A 19716-nucleotide genomic window follows, 5' to 3' on the forward strand; every position below is an offset into this window, starting at 1 on the left:
TGTCTTATTTTAGGTGACATCCCTTCCATACGCTCTCTCTAGATATTTGCATAGTGCTTAATGCAGGAGTAATGTGCATGTTCTTGAAATTAGACGAAGGTTTCTAACCATCAGAGGAGTGAAGTTCTGGAATAGCCTTCCAAGGGAAGCAGTAGGGGCAAAAGACATATCTGGCTTCAGGACTAAGCTCGATAAGTTTATGAAGGAGATGATATGATGGGATAGCCTAATTTTGGCAATTAATTGATCTTAGACTATTAGGGGTAGATATGCCCAATGGCCTGTGATGGGGTGGGATCTGAGTTATTACAGAGAATTCTTTCCTGGGTGTCTGGCTGGTTAGTCTTGCCTACGTGCTCAGGGTTTAGCTGATTGCCATATTTGGGGTCAGGAAGGAATTTTCCTCCAGGGCAGATTGGCAGAGGCCCTAGGGGTTTTTCGCCTTCCTCTGCAGTGTGGGGCATGGGTCACTGGCTGGAGGATTCTCTGCACCTTGAAGTCTTTAAACCATGATTTGAGGACTTCAATAGCTCAGACATAAGTTAGGGGTTTGTTACAGGAGTTGGTGGGTAAGATTCTGTGGCCTGCGTTGTGCAGGAGGTCAGACTAGATGATCATAATGGTCCCTTCTGACCTTAAAGTCTATGATTCTATGATTCTTCACTTGCTTATTTAAATGGAAGATGTGATAAATACACTCATTGATCAAGAATGTACTACATGAGTTATTTAATTCTCTAAGTTTACAGCTCTTGCACAGGACCTCTGAGTCTAGCACTGAGTTACATTGGACCCCACTAGATGTATTAATCCCCTGGTATGTGACATTCACAGATTGTTTTAAATCTATACTGAATCCTTACCTAAGGCTGGCAAATTAAAGTGTGACTGAAAGAGAGGTAAAGAGTTGTGGCTTTTTGGAACCTGATCTGGACTTTGAGCTGTTGGTTTTAGTTTTTATTTGAAGAGTGTCTTCTATGGATCTGATTTTGTTGCTTTGGTGATCTGATTTTAGGTTTCTGTTTAGATACTGAGCTGTCAGCAATTCAATATCAGGATCAGGTTCTTTCACTAGTGTAATTAGGAGCATAGGAATGGCCATTACTGATCAGGCCAGTGGTTCATCTTGTCCAGTATTCAGTTACCAGTCGAGGTCAGTAGCTGTGCTTCAGAAGGGGGTGTAACAAACCCCAAAGTGCCCACAGGGAAAGTTTCTTCCTAAATCCCATCAGTCAGAGGTTGACTTATACCCTGAGAAGGGAAGGGCATTAAAAAAAAACCCACTTTCTAATATAACTGTGGATGTCCTTGTCACCCAGTCCTTTTTTTGAATCTTGACAAGCTCTTAACATCAGTGATACCTGGTGGCATTGAATATCACAGGTTAAATGTGCATTAGGTGGAAAAAACTGTGTCCCCTCTGATCAGTTTTTAAATTTGGCATCCTTGAATGTCATTCAGTGTTCCTTTGTATTATAAGATAGAAGGTAGGTGAAGTGTTCTGATTTACCTTCAGTGCTAGTTGTTGTTTTATATACCTCTGTCATGTCCCCTTGGTCACCTCCTCTCCGGACAAAACATTCCCATAATTTTCACACTCCCCCTGTGAAAGTCTTTCCTGAACTAATCATTTTCATCTCTTACCTCGAAACCTATGTCTATTATATCAATTTGGAAGCAGGGTGGCTAGGAGTGAATGTGGTGTTCCAGGATGAGGGGACTGATCACAGACTTATGTCATGGCACAACACTTCCCCACCTTAACATTTTGTTTGCTTTTTTGACCACAATGAGCAGAGGTTTTCAATGCACTCTCCACAGCAATGCCCAGTTCCTTTTACCTGTGTTGTTAACTTAGAAGCCAGTAATGTGTATGGATAGCTCAAATGATTCCTTCCTACGTGCATTACTTTGCATTTACCACCCTTGAGTTTTATTTACCATTGTGTTGCCAAGCTTTGTGTCCGATGAAAAGCCCATTGAAATCAATGGGGCTCATTCCATTTATTTCAATAGGCTTTGTTCAGACCCCCTGTGAAGCCCCTCGGAAGTTTCTTTAAGTTTTCTCCAGTCTTGACTAATCTAAATAATTTTATGTCATCTACAAATGTTCTCATTTTGCTGCTCAACCCCTTTTCCATTTCACAGATAACTATATTAAGCACTGGTCCTGGTACAGAACCTTGGAGCTGTTAATCTTTGCTGTTGGTGAAAACTGACCACTCATCTCTCCTCTTTGCTGTCTGTTGGCCACTTGCTAATCCATGACAGAACTTTACCTCTCATCCCAGGGTGACCAAGCTTCCCAAGCCTTGGGATAGACTTTGTCAAAGGCTTTCTGAAACTCCAAGTTAATGATGTCATCTGGTTCTCCTGCATCCGTGACCTGCTCAAAGCATTCTAATAGGTTAGAGAGGCAGTGTTTTCTTTGCCAAAGTTATGCTAGTGAGTCCTTTTCAGACCATGATCAGTGACCTATTGAAAGTGTTTTATAATTCTGTTTTTAATGATCATTTCAACCAATTGTGTCTTATGTTGATGTAAGAGGAATGATATAGAATAACAGAACTTGGCACTTACATAGCACTTTGCCTAGTCCACATAGTGTATAAATATTCATTAACCCTTGCAACACTACTGAGAGGAAAGTATTATTACTCCCATTTTACAGATGTGGTGAATGAGGTGCAGAGTCATTATGACTTGCCCGAGGCCCCATATATTAATAAATGATGAGAAATGTGCATCGTTCAGTCATCTATTCCTTGCTAGGTCTTGAACTGTTTTAATAGAGGACATTGATTAAATTATACTCAAAATGTCCTTCTGTACAAATTGTTCTCCTTGTAGAATATTAAAACTGAAAAAAAAATTAAAGTCCGTTTTCCTTCATTTTCACCTTTCTGCTGTTAGTTTAATTCTTGCAGTTAGTTTGGCCACAAAGAAGCTAAACTGGTCAGTTTCACTTCCTGATTCTCCTTCACCAGCAGCAGCCGTTGTGCTCGGGCTTCCAGCGCTGCAGGGAATGGTTTAAGTGAAAGATAGAGTCATGGTGCAAAATTCAGATCGACATCTGAGGTGCAAACATTCCAGAATTTTGTTTTGTTCAGATTCGGGCCCATCTCCAAAAACCAAAAACCCAAAAAACCAGCCTCCTGGAATTTAAAATGCCACCAAAACATTCCAATTTATATGCTGAGTTTTGTAACTAGTGTTTTAGCAAAACCTAAGGCTAGATTTTCAGAGTGTCTTAGGGAGGTTAGGGTCCAATTTTCATTTCAGTGGGAGTTGGGTGCCCAAATTTGTCAATCACAAATCATGCCAAACCAATCTAATTTCCTTGTTTGGCAGGTGTACTGATATAGTGGGTGGGGGGAAGCAGTAGATGTGATAAATCTAGACTTTAGTAAGGCTTTTGACACAGTGCTGAGTGGATGTGCTCATTTTTAATTGCAGGTGATTGACATTACTCACTTTTGATTCTTTTTGTGTTAGTTTTCTAGACTCAGAGTAAAATTTCCCAAAGTAGCTAATTCCCATTTTCAAAAATGTCTTAGGGCCAGATTTTTAAAGGGATTTAGGCACCTAAAGATGCAGCTAATGAGAGTTAGACACCTAACCTGCTTAGGCACATTTGAGAGTCCCACTAGGTCTCATCTCCATCTTTAGGTGCCTAAATCCCTTTGAAAGTGTGACCCATAGGCACTTCAGAGCCAAATCCTCACTGAAAGTCAACAAAAGACTTAGGCATCTAAGTGTCTAAATCACATAGGCTCCTAAGTCTCTTAGGCACTTCTAAAAAATTTAGCACCAACCTTATTGTTGCTTTTATCAGACACCTTCTCTGAGATTTCAACCATTGCCTCTTCCTCTCCATCACAAGGAACCTAGGACCTGCTCCTTACTCCTCTTAATGGTCCCAGGAGTCTCACATTTGAGTTTGGTGGGAGCAGGATCCACTCCGGAATCTTCTTCCTAGAGGTATTTGGACAAAGCAATTGAAGGGCAAGCCAGTCACTGGAGTTGTCTGTGTCATGTTTGTCGTGGTAAGAAAAGTTCTTAAAATGATGATGATTAAAATCTAGTCTGAATGGTTGCATGGGAAGGGAGGCAGTTTCCTTGACAACCTGAACTCTAAGAGGCACAAACACATGGCGCAAGCAGGATCTTTGGGGTTTTATATATATATATATGTCTATAAACATCTGCCATTTGCACTAGCTTTTTTGGTGCTAATTAGTCCTGCTACTTCACCTTTTCCTGCTGTAAACATTTTGCAGCAGACACGAGTCTCTGCGTGAGAAGAGAAGAAAATGTTTTTTATTTTTAGTTGGGTTTCCTGGTGGCTTTTGTCCTGTCTCCTGCCCACCCACTCCCACCTCCCGACTGGAGAAGAAGCTCCATTAGCATGATCAGTCCTGCTGGAAGCCAGCTGTCTATGAAGAATTAAACTCCCTCTGGAGGTTAGTATAAATCTCTCTTGCTGCCATGCAGTTAAATTATGCTGGCCAACAGAGTGTTACAGAACATTCACTGTGCAAAGCAAAACCCCTCCACGTACAACATAATTCTTCACACTGTTATAGCCTTGAAAATAACCCCTTCACCCATTCTTGCACATTTTTTCCACTTCAAATTAGCCCCTGATCAATGAAAATGGGTCCGTTGTGAGTAATAGGTGCCTTTGAAATTCAGAACTTGTGTGTGTTAGTGGCAAAAATAGCCATTTTGTGCAATCTTGAGGGTTGGTAATTGGCCAAAATGACACATGGTTTGGGGTAAAATGTGTCTGGTTTTGCACATCTTGAATTGCAACCTCACTGGGGGGAAATGAGCAATCTTAGCAGGATGTAAATGAGAGAGGTTGATGGATATTTGGTGGTCAGCAACGGTGGGATAAGATATGCAGAAAAAGCAACTGAGAGCTTTTGTACGATGCTGCTAAAATAAAATGTATTAGAGTTTCAGAGAGTATGCGCGCTGGTTCCTCAGTGCACTGAGGGGTGAATTATTTTTCAATCTATCCTAGTCACCCTGGTTCTTATGCCTTGTCCATCACATAGTATGTGTTAGCTGGCCAAGGGGTTTGGCTGCAGGTGGCTTAGGTGTGCTTGTTACTTGTCACTGTTTTGGTGTCCATAAAGTATTGTATATTCCTGGAGAGTTTGTACCTTCCTGCAGGGAAAGCCATCTGATAAAATCGCCAAGCCTGGGGAGGTGCTTGTTTGATCTTCTCCCTCTTCCACTGGCACATCCTGTTGTCAAATAGCAGCCAGGGCATGTCATTGTTAGTGTTGTGTGGGATGTTCGTTAAGTTTGGAGAAAAGGAAGGAAGGTGTTTTCTTTGCAGGCAAGAGCAGGCTCTGTCCTCCGACAACAACAAGCCCTAAGTGAGAAAAATAATGATCCCTAAGCAGTTGCATTACCATGAATGTTGGTGTGGGGCAATAACAGCTTAGACATTATACTCAGAGGTGTGATTGAAGCATGAGTAGGTGCACCCCAGCTAGCATTAACTAGCTAATGCAAATACCAACAGGAGTGAAGCCGCAGCAGCATGGGCTGTGTAAGCCTGTCTGGGACCCTGGGTTCTTACTCAGGTGGCTGGTCTGTGCTGCAGTCTGTGCTGCCATGGCTTCACTGCTATTGATAGTCCTGTGAGCTAGATCAAGGCTAGCTCAGGTATGTCTACACTTGCTGCAATTGCACCACCAGCTGCAGTGTAGACATATCTTGTGGTCTTTTCTAGTCAGATCTTGCAAGCTAAGCAGGGTCAAGCTTAGTCAGTGTTTGGATGGAAGACATCTAAGAGGAATTGAGGCTGCTGTCAGATGTAATGTTGGTGACAGGATATTCTGCTGCTCCTCCACCAGTAGGGAGCCTGTGTGAAATCTGTGCAGTGTTACTCTTGTGTTCCTTCCCAGAAGTGGGGGAGGGATCCAAGTGTATATGTTAGAGCCAAGCAAATATTTCCCAGTGAATGGTTCACTCAAAGATTTTAGCCTCTTTCTCTGCTTCTGGAATGTTCTTGGGCAGATTAACTTACCTGATAAATTGATAAACTAAACAGTAATAAGTCACCAGGACCACATGGTATTCACCCAAGAGTTCTGAAGGAACTCAAGTGTGAAATTTCAGAACTACTAACTGTAGTCTGTAATGTATCATTTAAATCAGCTACTGTACCAAATGACTGGAGGACAGCTAATGTGATGCCAATTTTTAAAAAGGGCTCCAGAGGTGATCCCGGAAATTACAGGCTGGTAAACTTGACTTCAGTACTGGGAAAACTCACTGAAACGGCAAAGAACAAAATTGTCAGACACATAGATGAACATAATTTGTTTGGGAAGAGACAACATGGTTTTTGTAAAGGGAAATCATGCCTCACCAATCTACTGGAATTCTTTGAGGGGGTCAACAAGCATGTAGACAAGGGGGATCCAGTAGATATAGTGTATTAATATTTTAGGAAAGCCTTTGACAAGGTCCCTCACCAAAGGCTCTTAAGCAAAGTAAGCTGTCATGCAATAAGAGGAAAGATCCTCTCATGGATTGGTAACTGGTTAAAAGATAGGAAACAAAGGGTAGGAATAAATGGTCAGTTTTCAGAATGGAGAGGGGTAAATAATGGTGTCCCCCAAGGGTCTGTACAAAGACTAGTCCTATTCAACATATTCATAAATGATCTTGAAAAAAGGGTAAACAGTGAGGTGGCAAATTTGCAGATAATACAAAATTTCTCAAGATAGTTAATTCCCAGGCAGACTGAGAAGAGCCACAAAAGGATCTCACAAAACTGGGTGACTAGGCAACAAAATGGCAGATGAAATTCAATCTTGATAAATGCAAAGTAATGCATATTGAAAACATAATCCCAACTATACATATAAAATGATGGGGTCTAAATTAGCTGTTACCACTCAAGAAAAAGATCTTGGAGTCATTGTGGATAGTTCTCTGAAAACATCCACTCAATGTGCAATGGCAGTCAAAAAAGCAAACAGAATATTGGGAATCATTAAGAAAGGGATAGATAATAAGAAAGAAAATATCATATTTCCTCTATATAAATCCATGGTATGCCCACATCTTGAATACTGTGTGCAGATGTGGTTGCCCCATCTCAAAAAAGAGATATATTGGAATTGGAAAAGGTTCAGAAAAGTGCAATAAAAATGATTAGGGGTATGGAACTACTTCCGTATGAGGAGAGATTAATAAGACTAGGATTTTTCAGCTTGGAAAAGAGATGCCTAAGGGGGGATATGATTGAGGTCTATAAAATCATGACGGGTGTGGAGAAAGTAAATAAGGAAGTGTTATTTACTCCTTCTCCTAACACAAGAACTAAGGCTCAGCAAATGAAATTAGTAGGCAGCTGGTTTAAAACAAACAAAAGGAAGTATTTTTTCACACAATGCACAGTCAACCTGTGGAACTCCTTGCCAGAGGATGTTGTGAAGGCCAAGACTATAACAGGGTTCAAAAAAGAACTAGATAAATTTATGCAGGACAGGTCCATCAATGGTTATTAGCCAGGATGGTCAGGGATGGTGTCCCTAGCCTCTGTTTGCCAGAAGCTGGGAATGGGCAACAGGGGATGGATCACTTGATGATTGCCTGTTCTGTTCATTCCCTCTGGGGCACCTGGCACTGGCCACTGTCGGAAGACAGGATACTGGGCTAGATGACCTTTGGTCTGAACCACTATGGCCATTCTTATGTTCTTATTAACTTTTTCCTCTAGTTTTATTTCTATCTTTAGTTTGCTCACAACCAATTTACTGCTAGTATTCAACACTTAATACATATGAACAAAAATGAACTATTAGTTAGCTGTGATTGGCCAGATGGTATCATTATTATTTCCTGAATGGATGATCATTATTTTTGTAATCAGGCAGAAGGCTCAGCAAAGCTACTGATGCTTTGAATCTCTTGGAGAGAAGAATCAGTTTAAGGAGAGAGGGAGCATTTTTCATCAGTTTCTTAAAAACTATTTTTTTTTGCTGTCTATGTAATACAGGACTTGCCTATGGCATCTTTCCTAAAAGAACTGGGCTATTCGGGGGATGGGGGGTGGGGAGTTTTTAAAGGTAAATTTCTCTTGTACTAATCATACAAAATAACGGCTTGGACATTTGTGGTCTATTTAATTGTATCAGTACTTGAGATCTGGTGAGGGTCTTAGGGTCCTTGTCCACCTGCTACGTTTGATACCATCTAAAATGCACCACTTTTCATAGAATCATAGGACTGGAAGAGATCTCGAGTGGTCATCTAATCCAGTCCCCTGCACTCATGACAGGACTAAGTATTATCTAGACCATCCCTGACAGGTATTTGTCTAACCTGCTCTTAAAAATCTCCAATGATGGAAATTCTACAACCTCCCCAGGCAATTTATTCCAGTGCTTAACCACACTTATGTTATGAAGTTATGAAGTTTTTCCTAATGTCCAACCTAAACCGCCCTTGCTTCAATTTGAGCCCATTGCTTTTTGTCATATCCTCAGAGGTTAAGAAGAACAATTTTCTCCCTCCTCTTTCAACACGTACTTGAAAAGTGTTATCATGTGTTACACTGTTGACTTATATTTAGCTTATGGTCCACTATGACCCCCAGGTCCCTTTCCGCAGTATTCCTTCCTTGGCAGTCATTTCCCATTTTGTATGTGGGCAACTGATTGATTGCTCCGTTCTAAATGGAGTACTTTGCATTTGTCCTTATTGAATTTCATCCTATTTACTTCAGACCATTTCTCCAGTTTGTCCAGATCATTTTGAATTTAAATTTTGGTGCAAATTTGTGCACGTGTAAGTTTAAAATACACCAGGAATGAGTATTCAGGTGTTGTGTGTGTAAAACTCTGTTACTCCAAAAGTGGATGGAGCATGAGCAAAGCATACTGGATCTGATTCTCTTTTGTCCTGCATCTTGCATAGTCATTTATACCAGTGTACAGGAAGAGTGAAATGCTATCAAATCAAAATGGTAGCATTTTACGTTCACTCTGCATTAGTCTAAATGACTACGCAAGGTGCAGGGCAACAGACAAGTGGTCCAGTGAATTTTAAATTCAAGCAAATACTCTATGGAAACCTTTTTTCCTCATTCACTCAACTCTCATATACCCAGAAACAAAAAGCTTTGTTTAGAAAACCAGCTAAGTTTGCTACATGAAAAAAAAAATCACAAAATTTTCCTAATGCTTCATTTGCAAAACCCAAATAAAGGAACGAATAGTTAAGAGTGTCCTAAATCTCACATTCTCCACGTAATCAACAAACATGCTATTTTCAGAAATAATCAAATGCACATTTAATCACAGCACAACCGTAACACTGTCCCATAAGGTGGGTTTTTTAAATTATTTTTGTTGTCTTGATTTCTTGTACCCTTAAGTGTTTTCTTCTAAAGGGATATTTTTGGATTTGTACCATAAATTAATGTTGTACACTTAAACTACTTAGCCAACACCATTCTCAAGGAAATGAAATTATAGATACTTTACCAAAAATTCCACTGACAATTGATAAATCAGTTGGAGTATCCACACTCAGATATGCACCAACTTTAAAAAACTACACCTTTAGTTAAAACAGTGTGATGGAGCCAAGGCCTAGATTCCACAGTCGGGGCTGGGCCTGTTAAGTCACCTTCAAGTCTACTTTGCCCTCTGACTTTAGTGGCCGTCTGAGGCTTCGCCCAGCCCAGCGGTGTCCTACAGGGGTGTAGAGCTAGTGGAGATGTATTCTACAGAGTTGGTCAGTGCTGACAGGATTTCAAATGTGTACCACTAGGAGCCTGATGGATAATCAGGGGTTCTAAGGCACATCCACAACTAGAGGTTGCTTTACTGGGAAAGGATTCCGTCCAGCTGCGGTGTTCACAGTCCCGCCTGCTGCTGGCCTGCCAGGAAGCTTCACTGTTCTCTTGGCTGGGGGTGTAGAGCAGACTTCATAACAGGGATTCACAAGTCACAGCCATTTGTGGACAGTTGGCCTGGTTTCTGAGGTGAAGCCCTCAGCACTGTCAGCCAGTGTCACCACCTCCCGCTTGCCTCTCTCCCGAAACAGAGGTTCGGAGGTTGAGTACAGGCTGCCATCCCCTCTGCCAAACCCCAATTACTCAAATGGCAAGCAGATGAAAGACCGAGTGTGTGACCAATTCCAAGGGAGCCCAGGAATCCCGATAGAACCTAGCGCAGGACTGGTCACTAGCACTCCAGGCTTCCCTACCTTAATGACAAAAGCCAGGCCAGTACCAATCACAGCTCATGTCCCAGTGCGATGGACTTTCAGACACTCCTTCCCCATCTCTCATGCACAAGCAGGGGGGAGGGCAGGATGTGCTCCAGGGCAGCAACGCAGAGCGCTCGGTGAGAGGCCAGCTTAGGAGCTCTCTGATGAGTGTTTGGAACCCGTATTCCCCATGACATGGGACAAAATTACAGCAGCGTTATCTGCTCAGACCAAGGGCATCCACCACATCCCCTGTGGCTACTTCTCAGAGTGAGGGTTTCTTATTTGTTCTTAATGTCTGAAAGTGAATTTATTTCAAGGGGGGAAAGTTACTGAACGGACTGCCCTGGAGACAGGGGCTGTCTGTCCAGAAAGTGGCAACAGCCCAGGGAGTGGTTATGTTGGCTCACCCATGTGCCCTCCCCTTGGCCTGGAAGGAATCAGCCCTGGGGATGGCAATTCACTCTATATGGCCCATTCAACTCTTGGCTCCCATTCCTGGGTCTGCCAGCCAAGGGGGTCAGTTCGTGCCAAGAGCAAAGGCAGCTGCTTGTCATGGGGATTCCTGTCCACTAAGAACTAGGCTGAAGCTCACAACTCCGTTCACACAGGCTGCTGACGCACATCAGATGGTGAAAGCTTTGCATCCCTAGCTGGAATAGGGCCAAATCCTTAGCTAGGGGGTGAAAAGCTTCGTATCCCTTTAACAATCCCCTGAGACATCCATTTCTGCAGGCTTTTGATTTTCTATCTTTCTATGTTAAAGAAAAAAGGCAGTTCCTGCCACTGTCCCCATGGGCAGGGCTCCTAGGGATGGAATTATTGCTAGAACTCTGATGAAATGTGAGAGTGCAGATTCATAGGAGAGGAAATGTCATTAGCTTACTAAAACCCTCCATTGACAAATATCTACTTGCGGTCCCTTTCACAGATCATTGCCCCAAGCACCAGCATAGCTCTTGGTTGTCATTTGAATACTCTGGACTTGGGGAGATCATTTCTGTGACAGAAGAAGGGATGAAACCAGTCAAATGATTCTTTCTGAAGGATTTGCTCAGCAGTCATACTAACCTGCTGAGCCATACAAACAGAGCTGGATTTCCTAAGGCAGCCTTTCACTCGGGATTCTGGGTCCATCTTGCGTGGAAATGCTGTTTGGTGGCCTCTCACGCTATTTTTGGCTCTGTTTCCTGCTGCACCCGAGAAGCAGAGGAAGCTGGGTAAACAATGGGGTTGAGAAACAGTTAACCAAACTGTCTGCCTTTCTTCTTCCCTAATTACCTGGCCACATCGCCGCAGTCACTGAGCGCCTTACAGTCTTTAATTTATTCTCACAATAGTCCTGTAAGGTAGGGCGGAGCTATTCATAGAATCATAGAATATTAGGGTTGGATGGGACCTCAGGAGGTCACCTAGTCCAACCCCCTGCTCAAAGCAGGACCAATCCCCAACTAAATCATCCCAGCCAGGGCTTTGTCAAGCCTGACCTTAAAAGGAGGAGATTCCACCACCTCCCTAGGTAACCCATTCCAGTGCTTCACCACTCTCCTAGTGAAAAAGTTTTCCTAACATCTAACCTCCCCCACTGCAACTTGAGACCATTACTCCTTGTTCTGTCATCTGGTACCACTGAGAACAGTCTAGAGCCGTCCTCTTTGGAACCCCCTTTCAGGTAGTTGAAAGCAGCTATCAAATCCCCCCTCATTCTTCTCTTCTGCAGACTAAACAATACCAGTTCCCTCAGCCTCTCCTCAGAAGTCATGTGTTCCAGCTCCCTAATCATTTTTGTTGCCCTCTGCTGGATGTTTTCCAATTTTTCCATATTCTTCTTGTAGTCTGGGGTCCAAAACTGGACATAGTACTCCAGATGAGGCCTCACCAATGTCGAATAGAGGGGAATGATCATGTCCCTTGATCTGCTGGCAATGCCCCTACTTATACAGCCCAAAATGCTGTTAGCCTTCTTGGCAACAAGGGCACACTGTTGACTCATATCCAGCTTCTCATCCACTGTAATCCCCAGGTCCTTTTCTGTAGAACTGCTACCTAGCCATTTGATCCCTAGTCTGTAGAGGTGCATGGGATTCTTCCGTCCTAAGTGCAGGACTCTGCACTTGTCCTTGTTGAACCTCATCAGATTTCTTTTGGCCCAATCCTCCAATTTGTCTAGGTCCCTCTGTATCCTATCCCTACCCTCCAGCATATCTACCACTCCTCCCAGTTTAGGGTCATCTGCTAACTTTGTGAGGGTGCAGTCCACGCCATCCTCCAGATCATTAATGAACATCTTGAACAAAACCGGCCCCAGGACCAACCCTTGGGGCACTCCGCTTGATACCGGCTGCCAACTAGACAGCAAGCCGTTGATCACTACCCATTGAGCCCGACAATCTAGCCAGCTTTCTATCCACCTTATAGTCCATTCATCCAGCCCATACTTCTTTAATTTGCTGGCAAGAATCCTGTGGGAGACCGTATCAAAAGCTTTGCTAAAGTCAAGGAATAACATGTCCACTGCTTTCCCTTCATCCACCGAGCCTTTATCTCGTCATAGAAGGCAATTAGGTTCGTCAGGTATGACTTGCCCGTGGTGAATCCATGCTGACTTTTCCTGATCACTTTCCTCTCCTCGAAGTGCTTCAGAATTGATTCCTTGAGGATCTACTCCATGACTTTTCCAGGGACTGAGGTAAGGCTGACTGGCCTGTAGTTCCCCGGATCCTCCCCCTTCCCTTTTTAAAATATGGGCACTACATTAGCCTTTTTCCAGTCGTCCGGGACCTCCCCCGATCGCCATGAGTTTTCAAAGATAATGGCCAATGGCTCTGCAATCACATCCACCAACTCCTTTAGCACCCTCGGATGCAGTGCATCCGGCCCCATGGACTTGTGCTGGTCCAGCTTTTCTAAATAGTCCTGAACCACTTCCTTCTCCACAGAGGGCTGGTCACCTCCTCCCCATACAGTGCTGCCCAGTGCAGTAGTCTGGAAGCTGACCTTGTTCGTGAAGACAGAGGCAAAAAAAGCATTGAGTACATTAGCTTTTTCCACATCCTCTATCACCAGGTTGCCTCCCTCATTCAGTAAGGGGCCCACACTTTCCTTGACTTTCTTCTTGTTGCCAACATACCTGAAGAAACCTTTCTTGTTACTCCTAACATCCTTTGCTAGCTGCAACTCCAGGTGTGATTTGGCCTTCCTGATTTCACCCCTGCATGCCTGAGCAATATTTTCTACTCCTCCCTGGTCGTTTGTCCAAGTTTCCACTTCCTGTAAGCTTCTTTTTTGTGTTTAAGATCAGCAAGGATTTCACTGTTAAGCCAAGCTGGTTGCCTGCCATGTTTACTATTCTTTCTACACATCAGGATGGTTTGTTCCTGTGACCTCAATAAGGATTCTTTAAAATACAGCCAGCTCTTCTGGACTCCTTTCCCCCTCATGTTATTCTGCCCGGGGATCCTGCCCATCCATTCCCTGAGGGAGTGCCCTGACAGGGAGTTTTTCCCAATGTCCAAGCTAAACCTCCCTTGCTGCAATTTAAGCCCATTGCTTCTTGTCCTATCCTCAGAGGTTAAGAGGTTGGGGGAGGGATAGCTCAGTGGTTTGAGCATTGGTCTGCTAAACCCAGGGTTGTGAGTTCAATCCTTGAGGGGGCTATTTAGGGATCTGGGACAAAAATGGGAGATTGGTCCTGCTTTGAGCAGGGGGTTGGACTAAATGACCTCCTGAGGTCCCTTCCAATCCTGATATTCTATGGTGTAAAATGATGTAGACAATAGCTGAATCTTTTACCTAGGGAGGTGGTAGAATCTCCTTCCTTGGAAGTTTTTAAGGTCAGGCTTGACAAAGCCCTGGCTGGGATGATTTGATTGGGGATTGGTCCTGCTTTGAGCAGGGGGTTGGACTAGATGACCTCCTGAGGTCCCTTCCAACCCTGATATTCTATGATTCTATGATTCTATGAAAAACAATTTTTCTTCCTCCTCCTTGTAACAACCTTTGACATACTTGAAAACTGTTATCACGTCACCCCTCGGTCTTCTCTTTTCCAGACTAAACAAACCCAATTTTTTCTATCTTCCCCCATAGGTCATGTTTTCTAGACCTTTAATTATTGTTATCACTCTTCTCTGAACTTTAACCAACTTGTCCACATCCTTCCTGAATTGTGGCATCCAGAACTGGACACAATACTCCAGTTGAGGCCTAATCAGTGCAGAGTAGAGCAGAAGAATTACTTCTTGTGTTTTGCTTACAACACTCCTGCTAATGCATCCTAGAATGATGTTTGCTTTTTTTGTAACAGCGTTACACTCTTGACTCATATTTAGCTTGTGGGCCACTATGACCTCCAGATCCCTTTCAGCAGTATTCCTTCCTAATGACTTCCAGGCAGTCATTTCCCATTTTGTATGTGGGCAACTGATTGATTGTTCCTTCCTAAATGGAGTACTTTGCATTTGTCCTTATTGAATTTCATCCGATTTACTTCAGACCATTTCTCCAGTTTGTCCAGATCATTTTGAATTTTAATCCTATCCTCCAAAGCACTTGCATCCCCTCCCAGCTTGGTATCGTCCGCAAACTTTATAAGTGTACTCTCTATTCCATTATCTAAACCATTGATGAAGATATTGAACAGAACCGGACCCAGAACTGATCTCTGTGGGACCTCACTCATTACATCCTTCCACCATGACTGTGAACCACTGACAACTACTCTCTGGGAATGGTTTTCCAACCAATTTTGCACCTACCTTATAGTAGCTTCATCTAGGTTGCATGTCCCTAGCGAGACAAACCCTAGTGTTTTCAGAATGCCAGTTCTCCCTAGCAAATAAAGAAAAGTGTCCCCACTGAGCTGTACTCTATGGGGCTGTCATAACCATACAGCTAAGGGTAGCCTAGAATTCCTCCTTATCTGTAATGCGTTAAGAAGCTCAAATAACCTGGCTGGCACCTGACCAAAAGGACCAATGGGGAAAGAAGATACTTTCAAATCTGGGGAGGGGGATGCTTTGTTTGTGCTTTTTGTTGGGTGTTCTCTCTCTTGGGACTGAGAGAGGCCAGGCCGAAATCCATCTCCTCCAACCAATCCTGAACCAGTCTCTAATATTACAAAAATAGTAAGTAAAGCCAGGCAAGGCGTGTTAGATTATCTTTTGTTTTAGCTTGTGAATTTTCCCTTTGCTAGAGGGAGGTTTATTCCTGTTTTTTGTAACTTTGAACTAAGCCTAGAGGGAGTTCCTCTGTGTTTGTGAATCTTTTGTTACCCTGAAAAGTTATCTTCCATCCTGATTTTACAGAGGTGATTCTTTTACCTTTTCTTTAAATAACATTCTTCTTTTAAGAACCTGATTGATTTTCAGTGTCCTAAGACCCAGGGGGGGTTGATCTGTGCTCACTTTGTAACCAGCTGTATGGTTAGGATATTATTCTGAAGCCTCCCCAGAAAAGGAAGTGTAAGGGCTTGGGGGGATATTTTGGGGGGGATAGGGCTCCAAGTGGCCCTCCCTAAATGTTTGTTTAAATCACTTGGTGGTGGCAGCATACCGTCCAAGGACAAAAGGGATTTGTGCCTTGGGGAATTTTTAACCTAAGCTGGTAGAAATAAACTTAGGGGGTCGTTCATGCGGCTCCTCACATCTGTACCTCAGAGTGGGGAGGGAACCCTGACAGGGGCATATGTCTGTCTGCACCCCACCTTGATCACATGATACGTGGGCTTCTGAATATATTCTGCTTATGATTAGTATGATGGGGGGAAATACGTTGCCCCTCCTTGTAATGGAGAATTAGTGGCTGCAGAGAACCAAATGCAACTCCCTGATTCAGGGCTGCTGAGCCCTCTGGTTCTAAATGGCCCTGTGAAGAGTAAGACTCTGCATACCAGCAGAAGATGGTAGCCCAACTCTGTGTAGCCCAAATCTTCTGTGCCCCCTCCTCTCCATCAGCCTGCCCTCCTCCATGTAAGGCCAAGGGCAGAGGAGACAGCTGGATAGGAGACAAGTTCTGCTGAATTTTTCACTGTAGAGCTCTGGCTGGTTTAAGGCTGCTGTGCACTGTGTGAAAGAATGCTGGCACATGCATCCAATGTACAAACACAGAAAGAGACCCTGCCCTGGGGGGCTTATAATCCATTTTCAAACTGGGGATATCAAAGGAGGATCGCTCCCTGGAGAGAAGTAAGGCACAAGTGAAATGCTGAAGAGCAGCTATGTGATTTATTTTATAAAGCAGACTGAAAATTTTAAATCGAAGTGAAATTTGGATGAAGAATGGGAGGGGGTGGGTATATTTGGTGATTTTTTTAACCTGTTTTCTGACTTGCTCTAATATTTTGTATTTAACCACTGATCTGCCTGTGGAGAATTGACCCAGCCTTGTCTTGGACTGCCTTTGTTTTGTTGTGGTTCCCTGGCCTGGAGCTCTCTGTCTGTTGGTTGTGTTGGTTGGCTGAGGTGCTGTGTGTGAATCATCTCCCTCCTGGCCCCTGCAGATATTCCACATGACCTATGACCTGGCGAGTGCGGTGGTGCGGATTGTGAACCTGATTGGAATGATGCTCCTGCTGTGTCACTGGGACGGCTGCCTTCAGTTCCTGGTGCCCATGCTGCAGGACTTCCCTGAAGATTGCTGGGTGTCCCTCAACCGCATGGTGGTAAGTGCCTGCTCTTTCTGACACCCCAGAGCCCTCCACAAGCCTGCAATAATGAAGCAATTTCCCTCCAGCCCCCCATCACACAAGCATCCCTCCAGCATCCCCCCAACACACAGCTCCCTATTCCACAACGCTTCCCCCCTCAGCAATACAGCATCCCCTAGGATTGCCAATCCTCCCGGATTAGCCAGGACTCTCCCAGAATCAGCCTCAATCTCCTGGTCGCAATTGAAAGTAGTCAGGGAGATTTTAATAGGCCAGAAGTCCAGTCGGCGGCACAGCAGGGCTAAGGCAGGCTCCCTAGGAGCCTCAGGGACGTGCTGCTGTCTGAGGTAAGTGCTGCCCAGCTGGAGTCCGCAACCCTCACCCCCTCCTGCACCTCAATCCCCTGCCCAAGCACAACCTGGAATCCCCTCCCACGGTCCGAACTCCTCAGCCCCAACCCAGAGCCCGCACCCCCTCTCGCATCCTAACCCCCTGCCCCAGCCCAGTGAAAGTGAATGAGGGTGAGGGAGAGCGAGCAACAGAGGGAGGGGGGATAGAGTGAGTGGGGGTGGGGCCAGGGTGTTTGGGTTTGTGCGATTAGACAGTTGGCAACCCTAAGCACCCCACAGCTATCCAGCAGCCCTCCATTGCCTCCCCCACTCTAGTATCTTCCTCCTCTCTCTAGCAATCACCTGGAGGTGGAGGGAGCTGGCGGGAGGTGGAATGTGTCTTGCAGAGCCCTCTGTGGTGAAACAGGCAGGGCTGACAGGCCTGGAAAGCAGCAGGGGCAGAACCTAAGTAGAGCCTGCTCTGGATGCACACAGGAGAAGGCAGGAGCCCAGCTACTGCTGCTGGCAGGAGACAGCAAGGAGGAGGGTTCAAAAAAATTACACAAACCCTGCTCCATGCTGGGAGCAGGCTCTTGTGCATCTGTGGGGCTGAGCTGGGGCGGCAGCGTGCCCAGTGCCTCCCCATAAGGGCAGGCCTGGGTTTGAACCAGAGGCTCCTAATTCCTGACACCAATCCCTGCTGTGGCCTTGAGCAAGTCACTCAGCCTCCCTTGCCTCAGTTTCTCTGTGTATAAGATGGTGCGATCGCACTGCTCACCTCCCTGTCTTGTGGGGGTGTTGTACAGACTATAAAGCACCCTGAAAATAAACTGTGCCAGTTAGTATTGCAACTCCCAGAGCAATAGGCAGGGCTCTGCTGGTGGCTGCAGTGTTTATGATGAGACATGGAACATATGGTAAGTGCCTGATGAGCTTATGGTGCCTTTCAATATTTCCCAAAAAATTCAGGATCCCTTATTCAAAGGGACAACATCCAGATGATTAAGCAGCAAAACTGACAAACCTTAAAAAGTTTCCTCTTATTGCAGCTCTTATTGCAGCTCCGGATCCCCCAGCCACTTTTTTCTTCAAAATCAGTCACTGAAGCAGAAAGAAACTTGAAATTAAAAAAGTGCAACCAACATCTCATGCCTGCTCCTTTCAGAGCTGCGAAGGGCCAGGGTGGGTGGCGCATCTCAGGCTGAGTTAGAAGCCACAGAAAGCCACCTGTGGGGAAGTTGGTTTGTTTATTTCTCCCCGCTGGTGAATGGTGCCAGACTGACTGCTCTATTGATCTGCAGGACAGGTACAGCATGATCTTCCCCCAGGTTGCCCCCTTTCTATTTCTCTTGTGGTGACTAGAGATGAGGGCCCTGTTGTGCTGGGTGTTGGACAGAGACAGAGTGAGAGACAGCCCTGGATGGAAGAGCCTACGGTCTAGACAGACCAGAATGCACAGCAAGGGGAAGTGACATGCCTATGGTCACCCAGCAGGACAGTGGTAGAGCCAAAAATAGAACCCAGGCATCCTGGCTCCCAGTCCAGTGCCCTGGCCACTAGATCATGCTGCCTCTGATTTTCTGCTGATGTGCCTCAACCCTCCCAGGGAGGTACTAGCCTGAGCAGCAGCAGCTGAAAGGGGAGCAGAGTCTCTCTGCCTGGTCAGTGCTGACCCCAGTCAATTAGTGCCAGTTCTGCGGTGGGTTTTGTGACGTGGATACCTGTCCACTAGGAGCTGGGTGGAAGCTGCAGACATGCTGAGCAACCTGGAAGGACTTTCAGACAGTTCTCTCCTGAGCCAGACTCCCAGAGCTTTGCACCCCATCGCTACACTCTTGAACAGCCAGGCTCCCATGCACAGCCTGGCGTGCCCAAGTTACAGTGCAAATTCAGCCAAAACCAAATGTCATCTGGAGGAGCTGGAGCAAGTGGCACCGCAGGCAAGGAGGGGACAGTCCAGACTGACACATGCCAAGCGCTACACCTAGGAAAAGGCAATAAACAGTATGGTTAGGGAGGGATGGAGAAGCTGGATAGCCCAGGGGTCAGGGCACTAGCTTGCAATTGGGGAGACTGGGGTTCAAGTCCCCGCTTTGCCACAGACGCTGTGTGGCCTTGGCAAGTCACTTAGTCTCTCTGTGCCTCCGTTCCCCATCTGTGCAATGGAGGTGATAGCCCTGCCAGCCTGGCATGATGAGATGAGAAACCCATTAAAAATTATGAGGTTCTCAGAGACTATGGCAATGGGGGCCAGATAAGTACCTTAGATAGACAGACTTGGGGGGTAAACCAGTGAGTCTGAGACCCCCATGTGATAAATCTGGGCTCCCAGTGCTATCCTGGGGTTCAGTACAGCTAAGGATGTACAAACAATGCCAGTTTGTACCCCTGGGGCATGCAGCAGTTTGGTCACCACAGTCGCTCTCAAAGGACTTTGCAAAGGATATTCTTACCCCACCTTTTTTTTTTTTAGTGGGGAAATTGTGGCACAGG

At 45.0% G+C, this 19716-nt stretch overlaps 1 protein-coding gene across 2 annotated transcripts in view; it reads left to right on the plus strand.

The window, feature by feature from the left end:
- The window catches only part of HCN4 (hyperpolarization activated cyclic nucleotide gated potassium channel 4), a 168572-nt gene that overhangs the window by 72683 nt on the left and 76173 nt on the right, over positions 1-19716 (plus strand). For both annotated transcript variants that reach the window (XM_037911597.2, XM_037911598.2), the window contains exon 3: positions 16748-16909. In XM_037911597.2, coding sequence (XP_037767525.1) covers positions 16748-16909 — 162 coding nt within the window. The remainder of the gene's footprint in view (positions 1-16747; positions 16910-19716) is intronic.

Source organism: Chelonia mydas, chromosome 10 (assembly GCF_015237465.2).
Source record: "Chelonia mydas isolate rCheMyd1 chromosome 10, rCheMyd1.pri.v2, whole genome shotgun sequence".
Lineage (NCBI taxonomy): Eukaryota > Metazoa > Chordata > Testudines > Cheloniidae > Chelonia > Chelonia mydas.